The 24,872-nt window shown below is 39.6% G+C and overlaps 1 protein-coding gene across 4 annotated transcripts in view; it reads left to right on the top strand.

Annotated features, from left to right (window-relative positions):
- RABL6 (RAB, member RAS oncogene family like 6) overlaps positions 1–22,011 on the top strand; it is a 78,980-nt gene extending 56,969 nt beyond the window's left edge. For all 4 annotated transcript variants that reach the window (XM_001366495.5, XM_007475373.3, XM_016423832.2 and 1 more), the window contains 8 exons: positions 338–441; positions 7,814–8,190; positions 8,687–8,834; positions 10,734–10,949; positions 11,668–11,986; positions 14,192–14,363; positions 17,702–17,760; positions 20,216–22,011. In XM_001366495.5, the coding sequence (XP_001366532.2) occupies positions 338–441; positions 7,814–8,190; positions 8,687–8,834; positions 10,734–10,949; positions 11,668–11,986; positions 14,192–14,363; positions 17,702–17,760; positions 20,216–20,410 (1,590 nt within the window). In that variant the 3' untranslated portion in view covers positions 20,411–22,011. The remainder of the gene's footprint in view (positions 1–337; positions 442–7,813; positions 8,191–8,686; positions 8,835–10,733; positions 10,950–11,667; positions 11,987–14,191; positions 14,364–17,701; positions 17,761–20,215) is intronic.
- The last annotated feature ends 2,861 nt before the right edge of the window (positions 22,012–24,872 follow it).

The raw sequence follows: 24,872 nt of genomic DNA on the forward strand, positions 1-24,872 counted from the left end.
AGGACATGGACCTTAGTGAGATTAATCTCCAAATATCCTCGAGTTATGCTCTTTGGCCTAGATTAAAACAGTGTTCCTTTGTGCCAAGCTGAAGGCAGCCTTTGGCACAAGTTCTTTATTTCAAAAGTGAGGAAGCATCCCTTTGTGATGGCAATGAATTAAATACTCTATTAACCTCTCCTGGATTTTCAGTATGTCCTTGCATTACCATCTCTACTCATCTAGTATTTAATTCATTAAACCTAGGCAAAGTGGTAACACTTTGGCTGATAATGGCGTGGAGTTGCATTTCAGTAACCTTTCCTACTCAAACCTGTCTTTATTTCTCTTTCTTCAGAGAGAGACATTGCTGCGGCAGCTAGAGACTAATCAGCTAGACATCGATGCCACATTGGAAGAGCTATCAGTGCAGCAAGAGACTGAGGACCAAAACTACGAAATGTATGTTAGCCACACTTATTTCTAGTGTTTGATAGGTACTTGGCAGTTATATGTCACTTACATTTCTCTCTTCCTACCCTTTCTGCTCTTCCAGGCTAGGAGTCCCAGAGAAGTATAACTTTAGTATGTCTTTTGAGACTATCCAGCAGCCTTCTGAGAAAAAATAATATACCTGATTTACATTTTTTCTTAATGTATATGCCCTTGAGTAAAAAAAGTCATTGAGACCAATTGACACGAATAATGATAGGGATTCTAATATTTCCTGCACCTGCATTCAGAGTATTTTCTATCTGAAACTTTTCTGATTAAGATAATCTCAATCGATATGAAAAATTATCTTTCTTTTTTGTTTGTTTTATATTTGTTGTTGTTCAGTTGTTCCAACTCTTTGATTCCATTTAGGTTATGTTTTGTTTTGTTTTTTGACAAAGATACTGGAATGGTTTGCCATTTTCTTCTCCAGCTCATTTTACAGAGGCAAACTGAGGCAAACAGGGTTAAATGACTTGCCTATACAGCTACTAAGTGTCTGAGGCCAGATTTTGACTCAGGAAGATGTCTTCATGACTAGGCCCAACCCTTTATCCACTGTGCCATCTAACTTGGTTGCTTTTGTTTTTTTTATTTTTTTAATTAATGTACAATAAAATATTTAGAGTAAAATAAACTCTTGTAAAGCTTCTTATATTCTTGAGAGGAAACAAATTAAAATTTAAATGTAACATACCTTATCTTGGGAAGAGAATATCTAGCTCTTTTACCTGAACCAAGAGGCCAGATTCTATGGTTACTCCTGGTTCCTTAGGAAGAAGACAGAGACAAATTCTGTTTGAAAGTCAAATGTTATGGAATCACAAGGATTCTTAAGATTAGATTTTCATTTAGCATTTGAATTGAATTGGGATTTTTTTTGAGATTTTTTTTGAGACTTTTGAGATTTGAAGTCACTTGGTCTGTATTAATTTAATGTGACTAGTAATAATAATAATAATTAGTACTTTAAGGTTTAAAAGTTCTTTACACAAAACAACAGTGGTGCAGTAGAAAGCATATTGAATTTGGTGTCATTGAGCCAGGGTTCAAACCCCCATCCTATCACTTGCCCTGTGATCATGGATAAAAGTTACTTAGCCACTCGGTTTGAGAACTATTGAACAAAATGATCTCCAAAGGCCTTTCCAGCTCTAAATATATGATACAGTAACAATTTGTGAGATGATAATAACCACAATCTCTGAGCAATTTTCTTAGAAAAGGCTAATGGTTTATACCCATTGCCTTAATTATCCATCAAAGTTTTCAGGTATTAGTCAATTCAATTCAATAAATACTTGTTAAGTACATGTTATATAAAAGGCACTATGCTAGATCCATGGGATGCAGAAACAAAAAAGACTATATACCCTTCCTTTAAGGCAGTGGTTCTCAACCTTTCTAATGCTATGACCCTGCAATACAGTTCCTCATGTTGCAGTGACCCCAAACCAAAAAAATGATTTTGGTGGCTACTTCAAAACTGTAATTTTGCTACAGTTATGATTCGGAATGTAAATACCTGATATGCATTATGTATTCTCATTGCTACAAATTGAGAGGTTGAGAACCGCTGCTTTAAGGAATATTCATTCTATTGTCATAAATACTTTGGGAAATATTCCCAAGCTAAAGATGTTATCAAACTGCCTATTTATGGGCCATGCTTCCCAAATGTATTAATCCATGGTTATTTTTACATGGAGTATTTATATACTTTTTAAAAGAAGATATTCAGCATTTATAGATTTGGCTTTATTTTTGTTTAAATTGGTTTTTTGGAGATTTCAGTACATCTAGATCCTTCAAAAGCCATGGCATATCAAGGCTAATGAAAGGATCTCTGGTTAGCTTGGGACTTAGTCTTTCCATCATTCTCCCAACAAAAGTATGGATTTGGGATAAAGGTAAACTTTTTGCTTACTGGCTAATTAAAACCAGCCACCAGGTTTTATACTTGGTTATCCCTTTTTTTAAATTAACAACAAATGGAGATAATAGACATAAAAGTATAAAGCTATATACATGTGACTTAACAAATAAGTCATTTGACAAACAAGTTTGAAAGACTTAGGATCTCTGATCAATGATCAATCATAATTCCCAAGGCCTCAGGATGAAACTTGGAATTTGTTTTGCCCTACTATACATGTCTACAACAAGGGTTTTTGTTGTCTTGATTTCTTAATGGTGGGAGAAAGAGTTGAGAGAGAGAGTGAAGATATGAAAATGAAATAAAATTTAATTAGAAAATTAAAAATAAATAGGCTTTTGAACAGCCATTTAATTAACACAGATTATCTCTCCAATTAGAATAGGATCTAAATTAGTAGGATGTGACGATATTTATGGTTTGGGAAAATTGGACCTCCCCCAAACTGGCCAGGTAACAGAAAGAGCTTAGTATTGCTGAGTAGTGAATGGTACATATCCCTTACTATGTGTGCTAAACTCCATAGAGCAAAGTTCCTTTATTTAGGAAATTGGTCAGGCATTTTCATGCATAGATTGCCCATGTTTTTTCTCTGGTTGCTATCTAACAAAACTGGCTGCCTTTTGAGAAAACCTGCAAATTCAGCCTAACAAATTGACTCTTAAAACCTTTGTGTTTGTGGTACCAGATTTGGCTATGGGTGTCTAAAAACTGGAAGAGATTAAATGACTTTGGGTGAGAGCTGTTATTTGAGCTTTGGTAGCTACAACAAAGATTGTTCTCAAGTATCCTATTTAGATAGATTCCCAAGGGAGCCCAGGTGTAGGAGATAATAAAGATTTAACTAGATCTTCTCTGAGAGGAATAAAAGTATATACAGTGAAAATGATTGGTCCTCTTAAGTCCCTCCTGGCTTTACTATCAGCCTTGAAATTCAAGACTTCCTTTAAATCTTTGATTTAATTTTGCCATCACTACCATCTAAATCACCTTCTAGAAAAGTTTGCACAATTGTGCCATTTTTATTCCTGTCTTGAGAATAATAATAAATTACAATTAGGTATTTTTCTGGAAAACTCTTAAAATTCTACATTGATTAGTCCTGTTAAATTTCCCCAAAACCATGTATTAACAGATATTAGGAAATGTACACAAAGATTTATGCAGAACTTTGGCTACCACCAGGACCGTGCTATAGCCTCTTGATCATACCTCCTTCCTTCTCTTCCTCTACCCCTGATTTTTCTCATTCCTTCAAAACTGTAGCTGTAACAATGATTATCATGCTTTTTTGTGGATATTGCCACACCTTCAACTTGACTGTCTGGTTGAGAAGTAGCCAACTATGCATTCCATTCCAGCCCAGTCCATTCCTGGGAGAAGACAAACAAAAAGTCTTGTCTCATGTTATATTTAGGAAAGCAATCTAAGAAAATAGTCATTTGCATTCTCATACCCCAAAATACATAAAATGACAGATTCTCTAATCCTTGGCCCAATTTCAGTGTGGTCCCAATAAAAATTCAAGCACGCCTCCCCTGCATCTGCATGCATTCCCATTCCACCCTTCTCTTTTCTGCTAAGATTACAAAGACTTTTAAGGAGAGAGAGAGATTACACTCACCACCTCTCAGTTCAGTCAGCAAGATTTTTATCACTAAAAGTCTCTTTTTCCAAGTGACTCTGTGTGTCTGTTTCTACTTTTAAAGACCTTTTTCTCTTGTGTCACTTCCCCTAAATTCCAGGACTGCCCACTCTTTCACATGTGGGTCACAGACCTCCCACTCAATGTATGAAATGGGTGTTTTTGTGGTAAAAATCCAAAATGGGTAGATCTCCAAGTTAAGTACTTCGCTTTACACTTTAGGGATTAAAATCTAAAAATAGACAGGGGATTACAATTTAATCTTCACAATCAAGGAAGAGCTAGATACCTTCATTGTTACAATCAGGAGAGATCGGAATCCAATCCTCACAATAGTAAATAAGTTGTTTTTTTTAAATCAAGAAGAAATCATGTATAGCTTAACTTAAAACTTACCTGAGAATACATGGTCCAATCCATTGGTATTATTGCCTACCTATCTCTGAATGAACAATTCTGTCTTCTCCCCACCCCCACAGATTGTTTGCTCTTCCATATCTATACATCTACATATTCCTCAAATTCCACCATTTATAAAAATTTTCCAAGATGAGCAAATAAAATGAAAGCTCATTTCTCACATCTCAATCTAGGCTTCTTCACTGAATCTGTTTTAAGCTTAAAGCTCCTCTAAAATGAATATTCAGACAAAGTAGAAGTTATACTTAAATAAGAACTAATCCATAGAATGGAAAACTTTATATTCTTTTAGTTTGTGCTTTTTCTCTAGGACTTCTAAATTTCTTTATCACTCAAAATCTATTTCCTTGTTCATTATTTGTAAGATATTTGTTTTATAAAACAAGACCCCAAATCATATACCCAAATCAACAAGTGATAAATCATATATTTTCATCTGTATTTCTACTCCAACAGTTCTTTCTCTAGATATGGATAGCATTCTTTTTCATAAGTCTCGCAGAATTGTCCTGGATCAGTATATATTGCTGTTAGTAGCAAAGTCTATCACATTTGATCATCCCACAGTGTTTCAGTTACTATGTATCATGTTCTCCTGGTTCTGCATATTTCACTCTTCATCAGTTCGTGTAGTTCTTTCCAGCTTTTTCTGAAGTCATCTGGTTCATCATTCTTTATAGCACAATAGTATTTCATCACCATCATATACCACAATTTCTTCATTCCCCAATTGAGGGATATCCCCTCAGTTTCCAATTTTTTGCCATTACATAAAGAGCAGCTATAAATATTTTGTACAAACAGGTAGGTCCTCTTAAACATTAAGAATTCATTTCTCATAATTTCCAATTTGCCATCCTTTTTCAGAAATGTTTAACAAATATGCCAGTTATTTGCTATGAACCTCCTTGAAGAGCTGATTGGCTATTTATGAACTCTGTTCTGAGGGATTAGCAGCTTCATTTTGGAGATATAGGTGCCTTCCTAATGGAAGCCAAAGCTAATACTGAAAAGGCAGCTAACATAATTTACCTACTCGGTGGGCATTTTATTTTAGATCAGATGTCAAATACAAGATCCTCAAACCAGATTAAAACATAACAGGGAAATATTTTTTTAACAAGTAAAAATATAATAAAAGGTAGCACTGAATTTTAAAATAGTCATTAGACAGGCTGCAGAAATCTTTATGTATGGATTAATGAACCTCTACCTCTGTTTGAATTTTACACTTTTCCTGTACTCCTGAAAATATCCAAATGAACGCACACAACCATCATCTCTACTTACTGTTGCCACTTCTTATTCACAAGTCATTATCTTTTTGGAAGAAAAACTCCATTGTTTGTCCTCCTTACCTTGTAATATGGCTTCTGAGATTACCACTCTTCTGAAGCTTTTCTCTAAAAGGTTTTGGCAAACTCTTAACTACTGAGTCTGGTAACCTTTTCTCAGTCTTTGTCCCACTTAACTTTTTTTGCAGCTCTTTATACTCTTAAATATTCCTCTTGCATATTCTATTTTCTCTTAGCTTTTTGCATGTGAAACTGTTCTCTCCTGGTTCTATGCTTACCTGATTCCACAGGTTAAGCAGGCTATCTTTAGAAGGTCCACAGATCTCCATCTCCTTTGCCTGGATCATCATCTATGTCCTGCCATCCCCAAGTATAGATGCCTTCCAAGACCTTGTTCTGGGCCCTCCCCTCTCTCAACATTTTTTTCCCCTGGATTACTCTCTGAGGTTACTCATCAGTTTGCATGGGTTCATCTATTATCTCTATGCTGATGGCGCCCAAAGAGACATATCTAGTTCTAATCTTTCTCTTGAACTCCAGGTTCATGTTGTCAACTGCCTACTAGATCAATCTCTACCTAAATGTTCTATTGGCTTCTCAAACAATGTATTCAAAAGAACTTGTCATTTCCCCTTCCCCCCAGCACTGCCCCTCTAAATTTGTTTCTGTTAATGGTACCCCCATCCTTCTATCACCTAAGTTTTCTACCTCTTGAGTCAATTTGCAACTACAACTCTCCTATCTCCCTCCCTCACCCTTTACAGCCAATTAGTTGCCTTATTGATTCTACCTCTTCAACATCTGTCTTTTTTCACCTGCTATCCCAGTTCTTCTGGCTCTCATCATCTCTTGCCTGGACAATGACTTCCTGTTTCTCCCTAATATAATAATTCTCCCTCTCCAATCCATCCTCCATAGAGCTGTCAAAATAATTTTCCTTAGACACTGTTCTGACCATATCATTCTACTGCTTCCTGATGTTCCCTTAGGATAAAATATACACTCATCAGCCTAACACAGCCCTCTAAAATCTGGTTCCCACTTACTTTATAGCATTTCACTTTTTATATTCTATGTTCCAGCTAAACTGGACTATTTATTCTCCCCTGAATTTGACATTTCATCTTTTGTCCTTCTGCCTTTTGACTAGGTAGCCCCAAGTACTTATTTGTATACTCTCAGAATCCTTAACTTCATCAAGGCTCATCTATTTTATGAAACCTTCCTTGATCCATCTCTCTATCTCAAATTTCCTGTAGTGCATATATGTAAAATGTAAGCCCTTCGAAAGCAAGTTGTATTTTTGTCCATATCTTACTGTGTTGAAAACCTAGAAGGCACCTAATACTGGATACCAAATTTAACTGAAATACAAAAACCAGGATCTTACTCATTTTCTTACATTTAAGTACGATATATGTATGCATAATATAAAATATACACATGTAAAAGACTAGTTTTCCTGTGTCTGGTTTGTTCAGCATCACAAATAATACATAGATTTAGAACTGGAAGAGATCCTGGACACCATCAAGTCAAATTCCCTCATTTTACATATAAAGAATCTTAAGATTCAGAGAGGATAAATGATTTGCCCAGGTTCTCATAGCTAATAAGCTAGATGCATACTGGACACTATGCCATATTGATATGCCTGTTCACATTTGTATTATGTGTATAGTATGTATATATCACCTTATGTGGATGCTTATAAAGGTCAGAGAACCTATTGACAACATCTTTTCACTGTAGAATCTAAATATTCAATAAGAAGAAATACATGAGGAAATCATCAGGGAAATAGAGCTGAGTAAATATTTCTGAGGTCCCACCTCAGAGGCATGTTGGTACAGTAGGTAGATTGCAGAATTCTGAATCAGGAAGAGCCCAAGTTTGAAACTTGATTCAGACAATACTTGCTAAAAATGTGTGATCCAAAACAAGAGAATGTATGTTGTGTGCTTTGCAAACCTTAAAATACTCTGTGTAAACTTCAGTTATTATTATTGCCAATTTCTCATTTCTTTGACTTTTTTTTTTCAGTTTTCTGGAAATGATGGAAGCAAGAAGTAGAGGACATGCATCTCCATTAACAGCCAATGGACAGAGTCCATCCTCTGGTTCCCAGTCACCCATTGTGCCTCCCAGCACAACATCCACAGGGAGCTCCAGCCCCAGCACACCTCAGCCAACCCCTCAACAGCTTCTTGCAAATTCTGCTACCTGCCCATCCCTTCCACCTTCCATGTGCCCTATTCCCCCATCAGAGGCCCAAACCCAGGCAGTTTCTCCAGCTACTGTTATCACCTCCCCAGGCCCACCAACCCCAGCCCCATCCCAGCCTCAGCCCCAGCGTCGAAGCATCATTTCAAGGCTATTTGGAACCTCACCAGCATCAGAAGCTACCCCTTCACCTCCTGGTAAGCACTGAGCTTCCTGTAACTAGGGCATACTTCAGTTTAGCAGGCATGATAGAACAGCAATTTTGGTAAAGTTAGATAACAAAGTCTTTGACCATCTAGCCTAAGTTACTTAGAACCACCTAGCGTTAGTTATTTAATATGTCCCAGCATCTGAGGAGTCACTTGGTGATTTCAGAAACCATGAGTTTTTGTTTCCTAGAGTTTCTAATTGATACCTTAGACAACCACTTTTGTTTGAACAGCCATATTAGCCCCTTACTGTTCTGTTATGTGTTGAGGTTACCTTTCTCCAAATTATGACTATATTTAAAGTAATATGCTTGAAGATGTTTGGGATACCTAGTCTAAATGACCCCATAGAGGAGCCTTTGTTAGCAATGTGGGCAAACCTTGTTCCTTCCCTGGAGGTATCAAATTCTTAGGTATATACTTTTATCTCCTAGTTTCCTAAATGAGGAGGGGTCATAATTATGAGTATCTGTACTTGATGCAGAGCCTGCCCACTCTGTAGAAGTTCCAGCAAAAGTCCAAAGTGTTGAAGATTTTGTTCCTGAAGATAGCTTGGATAGGAGCTTCCTAGAAGATACAAGTCTGAAGGATGAGAAGAAACCCAGAACAAAAGTTGAACATGAAAGTGACAGGTAAGAGATGTTTGATTTATCAAGGCTTCTAATTTCATTCTGGTCTGGATATAATAGTTCCATTAAGTTTAGTAGCTATCTTTATTTAGGATTTATCCCAGCTTCATCTACAATCATAGCTGCCATTTTTTGCTTTCACTTCCTTTGTGGGTTTTCTGAATCTCACTCCTTTGAGAATAAGAAAGCTTCCTATTAGCTTCCTGTTGTTTCTTCAGCACTGAGAACTTCGCAAGTACGAACATTTGCATTAGCAGGATTGGATTTTTTAGAGTAAGAGCTACCTTCATTCCAGACTATTAAATCCTTGACCTAGTCAGAAAGAAAAGAGTCAGGATGCTGGCTATTTTGCATCTAATGTCTCTACAAAATGGATCTTGTGATTCACTTTTCAGAATTCAAGAAGTTGAGTTAGGTTAATATAAAAACTGGCAAGAGCATTGAACTTAGACAGTGTATTGCTGGAGAAAAACATTCTGTCAGATTTGGGAGTATTTATTTGTTGGGAGTTCCAGGTTTAGGTATCTCTGAAGGTTTTGGCACTAAACTTAGTACCTGACAGGTACCTTGAGCTCTAGTATATTGTGACTGAGATTTAATGACTTGGGAAAATTTGAAGTAAGGGAGACCAAGATAGGTTATTCTCATTTTGGTGACCCAGCTTCTAGGCACCATCTGCTTTCCATTTGTCAGAGTGTGAGAGTCCTTTCTAAACAAAAATTACTTAATACACCAAGCAACTATTCAGAATTGGAAGAGGCCTGTACTTCATTCTTAGAGTGAGGAGAAAGGGATTTCTAGTACAAAAAAAATTTTGAGAAAGAACATTAGACAGCCCTTGGAGAAATCAGATGGCCACAAAACTTTTTTAATTAGGTAAATGCCTTGAAAGCGTAATAATGATCTGACAACAGAGGGTTAGGGATCCATAGGCTATACTTCTCATTTCATTTGAGGTGATTAACAGGTTTATTTTGGACCATTGCATATTTCTGAGGCAAGAGTTAGGGGAGTACTGGCTGTGTCAACAGAAACACTGAAGTTGAGGTGAATAGTTCTTATAAGATTTTTATAACTAAATGCTACCCTAGAGCACTGAAAAACACTCCCCTGTAATCAAAATGGAAACTCTTAGTAGGATACAAAAGAAATATTATTTTCAGCCCTATTTTCTAGATAGTTCTGCCACAACATAATATATACTTTTCCAAAAACTACCACACTATGCAACATCATGCAATAAAAACCAGAGCTTATAGGTAAAGTAAAGTGGAGGCACAACACTTAAAAACATGAAAAGAGACAGGAACCCAATATAATGTTAAATAGTTAAAGAAATGCAGCAGGCTGAAGTTCTCATCCTCAGGGGTAACAGCCATGGTAGAAAGTTAAGGAGATAGGGAGTGAAACAAGCCCTTATCTCCCCATGATTCCTTCCCCACCAGAAGATATGCTGTAAATATGGTACTTTATCTTGACATAGATCTAAAGTTTGCTTGTAAAGGTGAGTGTTGGAAGGGTTTCAGCTTGTGAATTATTGTGAAGTAATGCCATTTACTGCATCTCCAGAAGTTTCTCAGGGAAGACATAACTCAGGAAGAGACTCAAAATTTGAGTTAGGCTCAAAATATTCCCTGATATATCAATCAAGTTAAAATAAATTCTCAATTTTTTAAAACACTTTATCGCAGAACCGACTGTATCTTTTTCTATTCTACCTATGAGCACCAGAAATGATTTTAATTATTATTGAAAACCTGATTTGGCTTCTTTCTTTCCTGGAGGAGGTACTGATTGGACCATGAACTAGAGGATGGGTAGGAAGGAGAAATTGCTATTTGAGAGTTTCTCTTTGCTCTGCTTCTTAGAGCTTCCTCTCTATTACTTGTATCCTCTGTGTAGTGATGGGGAAGCCACTGGGGGGAACCCCATGGTAGCTGGTTTCCAAGATGACCTGGACCTAGAAGACAAGCCATCTTCCAAGTCCTCCTTGCCAGCAGGCCCCATCCCAAGTAGAAACATCACCCTCTCCAGTGAGGATGAAGCAGAGGAGGTGTCAGATCACCCTCCAGTTGATAGTCTGACCACCCAAGAAGATTTGGAACCTGAGACAAAATGGTGAGTATACCAGGAGGAAGAGATTGTCAGTAACATAATAAGAAGTGAAGAGAAGTAATTTAATTCAAACCCTTCTGTGTAGGCCATCATAGATAGTGGATGTGAGGACATACTATATATAGCACATGGCCTATCTTTTGTGGAGCTTCAGATTGGTAGAGGAAGGTAATGGATTTATAATAACAATACAAAGATCATAGATCTAAGGCCTGAAAGGACCTCACACATAATGAATAAATCCTACAATTCTAACAAGTTAATCAATTTGCCCAGTTAATCACACAGTTAAATACCAGAGTTAAGACTTGAACCCATGTCTTCTTTACTCCAAGTCCAGCAGCACTCTATTCAGATCAGGCTGTCATTAGATGTGCAGAAAAGTGTAATACAGGGGTATTGGGTACATTAGGTGCAAACTAGAATGTGTTGTGTGAGGCTAGAGAAAGAAGGGATTTTGTTTGAATGCCAGTAAGTGTAGCTTTTGCTACTATGCTGGATCCAAGGATCTGTTTATGTTCCTAAAGCCTCCCTGCTCTACCGCATGGTTTTGTTTCTCATAGTTTCCCTCTGGCAGGGCAGATACCTTTACAGCCAGATAGAATCCTACCATCTACCAGTCATGTGATCAAAGACTTCTTTGCCAACTGCAAGGTCTACGTTTAAGCTTCTATGGTGATATTTTAAAGGTCACTCACCATTTTTTCATTCCCTTTTCAAGGTCTTCCAGAAATTCCTTGCAGTCACAGAGTGAAGCAGCTTCCACCAAAGCCACTGACCCCAAACTTCAAGTCAGTTTACCCACTCATATGGGACCTGAAAAGTGCAGTAGCACTAAACCTACTTCTGAAGCCTCATCCCAGGCACCCAAAACAGTTTCTCGGAATAAAGGTTCCACTTCTAAGTTAAGAGAGGTGAAAGATGAGAAACAAGAGTCTTCAGAGAGTGATCCAGAGGGACCCATTGCTGCTCAAATGCTGTCCTTTGTCATGGATGATCCTGACTTTGAGAGTGATGAGTCTGACACCCAGAAGAAAGCGGTAAAGAAAATGGCCTTTTTCTTACACTCTTGGCTTGAGTTGCATTGGTCAGGAACTAGGGCTTCTGTATGCCAGAATTATCTGTTGATAAGAACCTGGTCTGCTCTGAGAAGTAGTATTGCAAGGTCCCAGAGCCTCCCATGCCCCTGATTAACTCTACAATTTTAAGAAATTCCTCAAATCGACATTTTCCCACTAGTTGGTGAGAATGGGGTATTATACTTACTAAAGCCACTTTGAGAGAAAGGAAAATGAATTAACAGGTGAGAAAAATGTTTGGATGAGAAGGTTTTGGAGCACCATGTAAAATTCAGGGTCACTATTAACAACTTTATAAGGTCAAAAGTGTGCTCTTTGTAAGAGAAAGATATGAATGAAATACAGGTTAGTTATCATGGATCACACATAGTCTAGATAACTCGCTCAAATTATAACATGAATTTTTTTAACCTCATTCCCGTTTAATCTTTAGGGAAGTAGGTTTACTCTGAATATCTTGTCCTCCTTCCTCAGCATTTACTGTTCAACAGACTCTGTCAGGTAGAACAGACTTTCACTTACATTTAAGCCTGCCAGGACGTCATTTTTGTTATGAAGTAAGTTTGGAGCATTTGTCCTATTGAGAAAAGTCTGTTCAGTTGTCTTTGCCATAAGGCATCATTAGGCTAAAAAGATGTTCAAGAAGAAATGTAAATTAAATCATGTTACCCCTCCCCATTTGTCTTCTAATCTCCTTCCCCCACCATGACCCAGAAGTAACCTAGGAGAGTGAACAGTGGGAGTGAATCACTATGTCCCAGGGCCCCAGAGGGAGTATCACAGCCTGAGACAGGTTCTGACCTTGGCCGTGAACTATCTTGGATCACACTCAAGGGAGTGCTACTCTCAGCTCTCCAAATAGGAAATCCAGATATCTATATTAACAGGAAGGAGAGGTTTGTAAAGCAATAGGAGCTCTGCACTGCAACAGTGGACCCTCCAGGCAGAAATGGAGAAGCTTTCAGAATCATGTCTCCCTTCTACAGTTCAAAAAAAGAAAGGAATTCTGCTGAGATATGTCTGGCCTTAGGCCCTTCTGTAACCAAGAAGAACTCAAGCTGATAATTTGATAGACACCAAGGTCCTTCCTTCCTTCCTTCCTTCCTTCCTTCCTTCCTTCCTTCCTTCCTTCCTTCCTTCCTTCCTTCTTCCTTCCTTCCTTCCTTCCTTCCTTCCTTCCTTCCTTCCTTCCTTCCTTCCTTCCTTCCTTCCTTCCTTCCTTCCTTCCTTCCTTCCTCCCTCCCTCCCTCCCTCCCTTCCTCCCTCCCCCTGTGACTGTGGGAAATCTAGATACATGATCAGAAAGCTACAGAGAGATCTAGCAAAAGAAAAAGCAGTTCTTTTCTTCCTCTCTTAAGTCCTCACCTGTCTTCCTGTAAACCAGAAGAATCTAATAAGCCTATTAGCCCAAGTCAAACTCAGGTCTTAATTGTTGAGATCTGACTCTAAAATCTCCCTAAAGATCATGTTTCTTAAGACACATCTCCCACCATCCAAAGTGGGGGGAAATGTAAGCCCCAATATTCTTGCTCTGACATTCTGGAACCCTTACAAAAATGGTTGGTGAGAAAGCCATTGTGACTGCAGGAGCTTCATTAGCATACCTAGAAAATGCATAGAAGAACAAAACTGAAACTCTCCCAACTGGTTTACCAGATGACCTTGGACAAGTCCTTCATATCATCTCTTTGATCCTCTGATAGTTCATTAGCATATCATGTTGCAGAGAGCTAACTATGGGAAGAAATACTTGGCCATATTAGTCAATATTATGTGCACTCTTACAGAAGCAAAGTAATATAATAGAAAGAATGCTGAACCTAAAGTCAGGAATTCTGAGTTTTAATTTTTCCTTTTATAATCTAGTGATTGTAGCTCTGTGATCATGAGTATGTATATATCTTCTCTTAACCTTTCTAAGTTCATTGTTTTCATCTGTAAATTGTGGTAGTAATACCTGTAGTACTTCACAGGATTGTAAAGGTTGAATAAGATAATGAATATAAAGAGCTTTGTAAACCATAAATTTACTTTATAAACATTAATGCACCTATCAGTGTAGCTTGGAGAATGATGAAGCTGTGGCCTTGAACTGGCAACTTTTATTGGAGAAAACTATGATTTTGAACTACATATGATTGTTCTTATAATTTTCTCTCTCATCAGGAAGAATTTCCAGTCAGGGAGGACCTCTCAGATGTTACAGATGAAGACATGCCCCCTGCAAAGGTCCCCCAGCCCACAAAGCCTACAGTTCATTCCTTTAAAATGAAAAATGATTCAGATCTCTTTGGTTTGGGCCTGGAAGAGACTGGGCCCAAAGAAAGCAGTGACGAAGGTAAAGTGGCTTAGCATACATTTTATCCAGTCACTTTTCACCAAGGCCAGACTATACCCCAGAGTCTTTTCAGAAACATTGAATAAGTAGATCATATTGTGGCTGTGATGTTCCTTAGGGTACCATTCTCTTTCTCTTTTTTTTTAAACTCTTAACTTTCCATCTTAGAATCAATACTGTGTATTGGTTCCAAGGCAGAAGAAAAATAAGGGCTGGGCATTGGGGGTTAAGTGACTTGCCCAGAGTCACACAACTTAGGAAATGTCTGAGGCCAGATTCAAAGCCAGGATCTTCTTTCTGTTCTCCTGGCTCTCTCTCCACTGAGCTACCCAGCTGCCCCCATTAGAGTTTCCTAGAAAATTTCAAGAACTATTCATTGTAGCATTCAATACTTTGGATATTGTGTGACTTTATGGTGCTTTTCATAGGCAATGGGAGGTTTTATTATGTGTTACTCAGTATTACAGGTTCCTTCTGGAAGGAGTGGGGAGATGAGAATAAGAAAAGAGAAAAGTGAAGCGTCTAAGAGATATAACTTTCTGCAGGACCTGTACCTACAGCGTTTGTAGAAACACTCTTTGTTTCTTCCTAGCAGCCAGTCTGAGAGCATGGTCCCCATAACATAAAGGTGTTTAATTCCATATGGTGACAAGAATGTCTCTAGCAGCTTGATTTTGAAGGCCAACTTTCTAATTGTCCATCTAACTAACAACACTGGAAATTCTTCCTGGTTTGTCTTATTTCTGTCATTTAGGGTTTAGCCACCAATCCCCACATTGCTGCTTTTACAAAGGAAACATAGACATTCCAACTTATACAAGAAACATTGGGCCTGACAGTCCAGTGCAGTTGACTATTCAAGTCATCCTAGGCTAGTGTGTGTGGTGGGGGGAAGGGGGGTGGAAGGTGCACAGGATTTGTTTGTTTGGGTTTTTTTTTTTTAATATTTCAAAACTAACAAAAGCTTCAGGTATCTAAAAGTCATTTTATTGGGTTTTTATTCAGCCTTAAGTGTGGTAGAGTGTTTACTAATTGGCTGCAAATCATTTATCCTTTATTAAGCCATCTATATTACTATGTTGGGTTTTTTTTTTAAAGCATCTGAGTCAGTACACTACATCAAAACTGGCTATTATAGATTCAGCATCTGCTTTTACAGAAACAACCAGCCACTCGTCAAAAATTCAGTGAGAGTACAATAAAGATTGCTGTTGGCATCAGTTGGAATTTCCTTCTCCGTTAGACATTCTTCATCACTCTTGGGTCTTTCATATCATCCTTTGGCTTCATATTCAGCACAGAAATGCCAAGCTGGCTAGAGACAGACCTTGGGCACCAAGGCTCACTTGCTGATGGACCTGGATGGAGTTACTGATTCTTTTCTTGCCACAGATTTTCCCTGTGAAGTAAGGCATTATGGGACGAGATACTGAAAATAAGCAAACCAACAAAGTTTTATTATTTGCGTATCCTTCTGCAAATAGATAAGGAGGAGACCATCTCAATAGTTCCTACCCTTGAAAATCATTGGAGCCCAGATTTAGATCTGGAAAAAGGGCCTTGGAGGTCATCTGTTCCAATGCCTTCATTTTACAGATGAAGAAACTGGCTCAGAGGGGTGAAATGAGTGGGGACAGGGTCCCACAGCTAGTAACTGGCAGAACTAGAATTTAGATGTCCAGCATTCTTTCTGCTGTACCATACTGCTTGGGAAAATAAGACATTTGGAAACTTAACAGAAAATACTATAAAATAATGATTGAATAAGTTTTGGTCAGTGATGGCAAACCTTTTAGAGACCAAGTACACAAACTGCAACCCTCACACTGCATGTGAGTCTCCCACCTTACCCCAGACAGGGGAGGGAGGAAGTGCTGCCATTGGGCTGCTGAGCCGAGGGGCAGATGATGGGAGAAATATCCTCAGGGATGTGTGGAGATGGGGAAGGGAGCAGTCCTCTCTGGTATGCTCTGGCACGAGTGACATAGATTCACCAACACAGGATTAGGGCTTTCTAACTTAGAATTTTGTGACGAAAGCATTAAATGAATTATTTAAAAGTCTGGATTATTCCATAGAATATTTGTAAAAGATGATTAGGTTTCTTAGCCAATCTACAGAAAGCTATTTAACCCAAATGTAACTGAATTGTAGTTAATATTTTAGCTATATAATGAGCTGACTATCTTTACTCCCCTCCCCACACTTTCTTCTCTTGTATGATATGAAAGCATTGATTTCCCTGTCTCTATAACGGGAGTAGAGACTTGAGCAACAATAACTGTAGATTACCAAGAAGAGGGAGGAACTAGCTATAGCCAGATGAATGCAGCATTCATAAGTGAAGTGCTGATATCTCAGGCAATGTAAACTGTGTTTGAGAGTTGATAGATCACTAGAAGCAGAAAGAATAAGAAAACACTTTTTGGAAGGTAATGGTCCTAAGCTGTTCCCTAAAGGATAAAGTAGGCCTTTTAAAAATGCAACAGAACAGCAAGGAGGCAGAGATGTGAACATGACTTGGAGATGTATACTGAACTGAACTGAACTTAACTCAGTTACATATTTTTCCAAAACAAAGATCATGTCTACTCTTTTATGGTCACCATCTTCAGTTTAATCCAGCTCTCCAGATACAGGTACTTCATAAAGGATTTTGACTAACCCAGAGTTGAAGCTCTAGGACCATGTTAGCAAACCTATAGCAATTGTGCCAGAAGGTAACAGAGGGGGCTGCTCCCCTCCCCCTCTCCACCATGCCTGAGAACATTTCTCACTTGACTCACCCCTCTGCCCAGCAGCCTAATGGGAGTACCTCCTCTCTCCCCTGTCTGGGGTAAGGTAGGCCACTCACAAGGTTTGTCATCACTGCTCTAGGACAAAATGTAGACCTTATGGAAGATCTTAACAGTATTTCTAGGCAGCCTAATGATCTTTCCTAGATTTCCTTGCAATAGATACCTCTGGGATATCTTAGAATCACAGAATGTCAAGGCAGCTAGGTGGTTCAATGGATCGAGAGCCAAACCAGTAGTTGAGAAGATATGGGTTCAAATTTGAACTCATATACTTCCTATCTTAGAGATCATTTAACTCCAGTTGCCTTGCCCCTTACCACTCACTTGAAAGTATATTAAATATCACTGAGAAACTTAAAACCTTCTCTCCCTTTGTATCTCCAGAGCTAATAATCTGGCAAATACTTCCTAAAAGTGGCTCTCAGCCCCAGGACCAATGTTAGGCCAAGATGTAATCTGCCTAACACAGGTTGCAACCTTCCCTAGTAGTAAAAATTCTAGCTAGGGTAGCATGACTAACATTTCCTATTTTTCTTGTAGACAAGGAAAGCAAATTCTCCTCTAAAGAGAAGAAAAAGAAGAAGAAGAAAAGCAAAGAGGTATTCACTGTTGTGGACTAGTTGGGGTTGAAGGGAGAAAACTATTCCAGTAACTGGAATTGGAGAGATGTATATGCTCAGTCCTTTTGGGCTCTCAAGAAATAGGGTCTCCAGTCAGCTTGAAACCAAGCATGTTGTCTTGTTTCTATTCTTGTCCTGATATGAGAGGAAGGGTAGTATCTGAAAAGGACAAGTCAAAGGACAAAGATCTTGCTCTTCCAAACTTACAGATTTCCAACAAGACCCAGCTTTGCGTTTTCTAAAGTTGACTTCAAAATGATGGTACCCTTCTGTGGGAAGAGCCAAATTAAGCTAATCTTGGATAAGCACCTCCTTCCACAGAATGCCCTGGCTCATGCCAGAAAAGTGCCCTATTTGGTGCTTCCCTTTTTGCCCCCTCCCCAAGAAAGAACTGGATCTCTAAAGTCTTTTCATGTCTTTCTCAGAATTGCAGAAAAGTTCAGAAGTAAAACAGCTTTGATCCTCTGCTCCTGAAACTCCCCATGTATTCAGTCTCTGGCTAAGTCTTATCCTATTCACCTTACAACATTTCTCATCTCTAGTCTCTCACAGCCAATCTGTAACAGGTTTCCATCATCATACTTGAATTCTTTCAGTAACCTTCTCATTGATCTCCCTACCTCGAAGTTCTCTATACTTTCACCCATCCTCTACTGCAAAACTAAATAACTATTTTTCCTAAAACCCAGCTCTGACCATGTTACACATCTTACTGGATACTTACTGGCTCCCTATCACATCAAAGATCTTATCTAAGAAATCCTCTATTTAGCATGGAAAACCCTTCACACCATGTCTCCTTCAAGATTTTCCAGTCTTTTTATACTGTACTCACTTCATATAATTATGACTTCCTTTTTTCTTATACTCTACGCCCCATCTACTAAGTCCAGGCCAGAATCTTGGGGAACACTGGTTATTTGTGGGTGTAATTAAGAAATTGAATGAGAGGTGCAGAAAGAGAACCAAGAGAGAACAGTGTCACAAAACCCTAACCAGAAAAATCGGCAGAGGTCAAAGGTGCAGAAAAAGAAGAAAGCAAAAAGGATGAAGATTGAGAAAAGGCAATTAGATTTGGCATTTGAGAGATCAGCTTGCTATTGATGACTATGGAGAGAACTGTCATTTGAGCGATTGCAAAGGGTTCATAATTCTATGGAAGGAAAGAAGACATCTGAATGAGGAAGAAAGAAAAGGCAGCTCTTGGCAAATGGCCTCAAGTTTTGCAGAGCGTTATGAGAAAAGATTCTTAGCTGAAAGAATTGTGAAAAGAAGATGCTCTAGAAGGCTTGAGGAGGGACAGAAAGGTTTGGAATAATCAATGTAGCAAGTGGAAGAGTAAATAGTGGACTCCATCTATATGGTTTCATAATTTTCTTCATCTCCAGACTAGTAGCATATGTGTCAGAGCAAAGGTGAATAATCTGAAGTTGGAATTTGGCAAGACATAATCAATGAAAGGAAGAGTGGGCAAGGGACTACTTGAGTGAAGATGATAGTACAGAGTTGGAACCTATTCACTAAAGAGTCAAAATGGGGAAGGGAAAAGAGAACACCCAGTGCAGTGTCATGGTCTGGGAAAGAACTTAGAGGGTGAAGATTTGGGGTTCATAGTGTGAAGGAAGAACAGGGTTAGGGTATTTAAGACCAAGGGAAAGATGGAATAATAAAAGATTATGATTATGTAAAGGAATTTTGGAGTTCACAGACATAAAAATTGAACACTTACAGGTGATGGCAAGATGAAAAAGAATATAACTATATACAGCCAAGGTGGAATAAAGGATGTCATGGGAATTTAGTGCAGAGAACTGAGATGTTAGAGTCTTTGAGGGCCTCTCAGAGTACTATATGCAAGTGCCCTGATCTTATGAGGGCAGGAGTTAGGGATGTGGATAAAGTCTATGAAGCCAATGAATTCCTAATTCCTTGAGGAAGGAGAATGTTTCAACTGCTGATAGATAATGGCTACAAGAATTTGAATGGTTACAAATCTATAGTGATAGAAGAACAGAAGTAGCAAAGGGGAGCAAGGAGCATTCTGTCTTCCATTTATATTGTATGTGTTTCATGTACATAGTTGTTTGTGTCTCCATTAGAACACAAGCCACTTAAAGGCAAGGACCATATTTTCATCTTTCTTTGCATCCCTAGTGCATAGCTCAGTGCCTGGCAAATCATGCCCTTTTTTCACATGCTTGTGGATTGGCTTGTGCATCACCAAATTAATTGTTTGTCTTTTGTGGCAGATATGCAGTTCGGTTACATGGAAAGGGAAGGATAGATTTAGTACTTTTATTGGTCTTTCTAGAAGAATCGACCCACTTTGATTTTTCTCTGGGCTTCCAGGAAGGCTGCCAGATGGCTTCCCCACCCCAGCCCTGGGTCAGCTTACTATCAGAGTTCTCAAAATATCATCTGTCTTGCCTTCCAGGAGGAGGAGAAGGCTGCCAAAAAGAAAAGCAAGCACAAAAAAGCCAAGGACAAGGAAGAAGGAAAGGATGAGAAGAAGAAGAAGAAGAAAAGGAGTAAAGAGAAGACTGAGGAGATTGATGAACTAGAAGCCTTCCTTGGGGGTGGGGCCATAGCCCCCAAACAGCATGGAGGCGGAGACTATGAGGAGCTCTAGGCCTGGGGTGCATGGAAACCCACAGACCTATCATTCATCTCTGCTTCTGAGCCTTGGCAGGATGGGGGCTGCCAGGTGGGACCTGGGCTGGGGCTGCCCAATGCCCCTCACAGGCCATGAAGGTGGGGGAATGGGGAGCTCAGTGTTTGTCCTGGTAAAGACATTCCAATGTGAAAGGACCAGTACCCATTGAGGTGGGGAAAGGTCAGGTGTGAGGCATGAGCAAGGGACTGGGAGAACAAAGTCTAGTTCTGACCCAATCCTTTCCAGTAAGTCTAATGCAAGGGAGAGGTACACAGCTCCCCATCATCCCTGCCCACCCCTCCTATTCATTGCTATTTACAGGACACTCCCATTTTAACTGCTGAAGAAATAGCAGTGTCAGCCTAACTAATTGTTCTCTTAACCTTGGGAGGAATCAAGAGATTTCAGCTCTATTTTTCATAACTTTTTTTTCCTTAATGAAAGATAGCTTGGCCTTTGCCCCATAGTAGTCAGGATGAAAAAAGCTAAGACTAAGATTGGTAAGGGAAATTTTGTTAAGCTGTCTGCCATTCTGGGACAGAAGAGGCCCAGCACAAGTTTACCAAGTGTACCAGCCATACCTATCCTCATCCTCCTCCCCTTAGCTCCAGAAATCCATGGTGTTTAGGAGCTGATGCTACAGTCTGCTCTACAATTTGAAACAAGGGCACAGAAGAGATATGGATTCAGGTGGGGGAAGGTGAATGGTGGTGGAATACAAGTGTCTTTTCTATTAATGAATCATTCGTCCACCTTGGCCAGGTTCATGGCGCAGACTCCTTTGCCCTAGTAACCCTAATAGTACTTCTCAGGGACATGACAAAAGCCTTTTGAGGCACTTGCAGGAATCCCATCCTGTTTATATAGGAGGGGGATGGGGGGGGGGGGGTTCAGAACGGAGGAGCTGTATAGGAAGGAGGAAAACGGCTTTAGTTTCTCAGGCTTCCAGAAGCATTCCAGATCTAGTTCTTGTCTCCTGGTTGTTGCTATGTTTTCACATACTTCAGGTCCCTGACTCTCCCTATAATGTGGTTTCCTCTTAGTGCTTTGTATTCCTTCACCATTCTATCCCTAAATACCATGTCCAAAGTATCTATAATAAAAGCGTAAGGGGTTCCCCACCCTTTCACTGTGCTCTAGTACCCCAGTCCAAGGTTCAATGTTTCTTCCAATGCCCCATTCTCAAAAAACTTGCAAAAGAAATTTATGGTTTCCTCTTCTAAAGACCAGGATCTCTTCTGCTTGACCAGAGGAAATTATAAGGAATCACAGCTGCTCCTCTCCAGCCCTGTCCATTTTCTTCCAGGCTCCATTATTTTCAAAGTGGCTGGTCTGTATGTTGTAGACAGGGAAATGGGGTCTTGGATGGTAATACTTCTTGGAAGGCAGTTTCTTTTTCTAAACCTGGTCATTCCCAGCTTAAACCATGGCCTGAAAGAGAGAACTTAGCCACATTTGGGCTGAGAGGAAATACCACAGGGAAACAGGGGTTTTAAATACTTGTGTTTTTTTAAAGGTTTGTTCCCATCATGTTCTATTGGATGCTCCACTCTGACCATAAAGCTCTCTTTTACTGCTGTCTGTGTTTTCCTTCTGCATTACCACTTGAGGTAAATATCGAGTTAAACTAAGACTAAAGGTAGCCCTGGGAAAACTAGACAGAAGCAAGGGAATGTTCAAGCCTCAAAAACACTACATCTCAAGAACTGTGCATTTAGACCAAGGCAGAAAGCCTCTGAAATAAAGCATCTTTCTCTCCCTAAACCCCAAAAGGAGCATGACAGCAATAGTAGTCCCCGAATCTAGAAAACTAAAATCAGGGTGAATGACACAAGCAGTAGCCAAGTCCCAGACTTGGAAATGAGAAGAGCAAAAGGACTCCATCTAGATATCCCTTTATGGAAATGATCTTGATTAGCATGGATATAGGTGATCTTGGGCTCAATCCTGGAAGCTCTGGTGTTTCAGGAAATAACTACTCTCATTCTTAAACTCAGGTGTTCTGATTGTTCCTCTAGTCTTTAATGTATTTATTGCATATTAATGATTTGTTAAGCATTCTGCTAGGCACTAAGAAACATAGACACACACCCTCAAAATTAGGGGCAGGGCACAACTCAAGCAGAATGAGAAATGTATAGAGGTGCTAACTTGTTCTATGGTATCCAACTGAAAACGATTCACTGAATAAGGGAGTTGCAAGGCTCTCTTTCTCCAACCCTTGGTACCCACCAATGTACCAACCATTCCCAACATGGTATACTTGAGAGTTGGCCTAAACTAGAGGGATCATAGATTTCAGAGCCTGGGTCTCCAAAGGCCATCTAATCCAACTTAGAGAAGTTCTAATTTGGTCCAGGGTCACCTTGGAATAATCCCTAAGATCCATTCTAAAATCTTGATTTGCCTCCCATTCTCCCCAATATTTCAATTTTCCCACAGGGTAAGCCTTAGTTTTCTCTTTCACAACCAATCACTTCAAGGACTGAGCTGAGCTTCAAGGCTTGGCCCTATCCACCTCCCCACACACACACATTTTCCCTCCCCAGGCTCACAATAGGTTTTGGATGGAAGATGGGAGCAGATATCCACTGCCATATCTTAGATACTATATGTGCCCATCATTTTCTGTACCTTGATCACCCTTCCCCAGGTGGCCTTTTTCCTAACTGATAGAGGCAGGAAATGCCCAGCCCTGTTCACCCCTCTACCTTCTTCCCCCTAAACCATCTTCCAAAAAACTTGATGGTTCTCTGGCATCCTCCTCCACCCCCGTAATGTTACCATGGGAACAGTCACCCACGGAGGAGCCATAATCCCACCTCCTCCATGGAAGTGAGGGAGGGGGATCTGCCCGTGTTTCTCAGAATCTAATCTTATACACACACTTCTAAAAGAACTCTGGGAGCTGAAAAGGGTGGGCCTGAGTAGAGAACAGAAAACTACTGGACCCTCTTTAGACTTCTAGTTGCTAAGCAACATGTTTTCTTTTCCCCTTATCTATTTTGGGCACTTGTCACTATAATGAGGGTCTATCTACCCCTCTGAAGAGCTACCATAGATTCTCAATGGGCACAAGAAAAGATTAAGTGGTTTCCCCCTCAACTTTTATCAAGGATGGGGATTTTTTTAATGCTACCTGAAGTGTCCTATCCTGGTTTGCCATCTTCCCCTGCATCCAGGGCTGAGTAGAGAATATTAGAGCCTCCTTCCCTGTCCTTTTTAGAAATGTCCCCTGCACAGGCAACTGAGGGTGAGAGAGTGGACAAGACAAAGAGACCAAGGCCCCTTTCACTTTCTTCACTTCTGGTGCTTGGGTAGAGGCTTCTTGTAATTTTGTATAATGTGATTAATCCAGGTGGTTTGCAAATTTGAAGTTTTCTTCCTTCTCTGAGGAAGAAAAGCAAATAGAACCGTGAGTTGGGCTTATAGTGGAGGGGTAAGAAGAGACTGCAGGCCATGGCTCTGGTCCCAGCCCCTAGTGCCACTTCCTGAAGTATAGCTCCATCTGCTCTGATATTTATAGGTGAATTGTAAACATCTAGCCTGGATCAGATCGGATCATGGGGAGAGCTGACAGGCAGAGAATTAAGGAATTGGGCAGGAAACAGGGTAGAGGAATTTAGGAGGAAGAGAATAAGGCAAAGGGTCAAGGCCAATGCCAAGCAGTTCTATGCCTTCACTAATCTGGAAAGGGAGGAACAAAATATAAGGAGATCCTGCTGAACTGCTTTCCCCATAAACCATATCCCATCTTACGCTCCTACCTTGGGATCCCCAAATTACAGCCCTGTAACCTCCTCTTTGCCAGAAAAACAACTAGGACTGCATATTTTGTCCACTCCTAGTTCCAAGCCTTCCTTTCAGCCCCTCTCCAAGAAAATACACCATACACATTTACTGTGGATTTTTCTTTCTTGAAGAGAAGGTATTCATTTCTTTGTGTAAAAAAAAAAGCTTGCACTCTCCCTGGGGCCCAAGGACCTGGATTCAAATCCCATTCCATTCCTAGATGATCTTGGTCCACTTCCCTTATCTGTAAAATGAAGTGGTTGAATTAGATGGCCTCTAGGTCCCTTCTAACGCTAGATTTATAAAAGTTAGTGCAACTCCAGCAGAGATCCTGAGGCACATTATGGTTAGGGAGAAAGAAGTGACCTAATTCATATTAAATCACAGAATCCAGAATGTTAATATTAGAAGGGACTTTAGGATCATCTATTCCAGATGATTTTTTTTAAGTTAAAACCTGCAGGGTTTGGACAGATTTCAAGGGATCCATGAACTTGATTGGAGGAGAGGACAGGGAATCATTTTATTTTCACCAACTTTAGGTTTCTTTTGTAATCCTATGTTTTATGCATTTAAAAACATTCTGAGGAGAGCCTATGATACGTTTTTTTAAAAATGGTTACTAGGACACCTGACCTAGTCCAAG

This window comes from Monodelphis domestica, chromosome 1 (genome assembly GCF_027887165.1).
Source record: "Monodelphis domestica isolate mMonDom1 chromosome 1, mMonDom1.pri, whole genome shotgun sequence".
NCBI lineage: Eukaryota > Metazoa > Chordata > Mammalia > Didelphimorphia > Didelphidae > Monodelphis > Monodelphis domestica.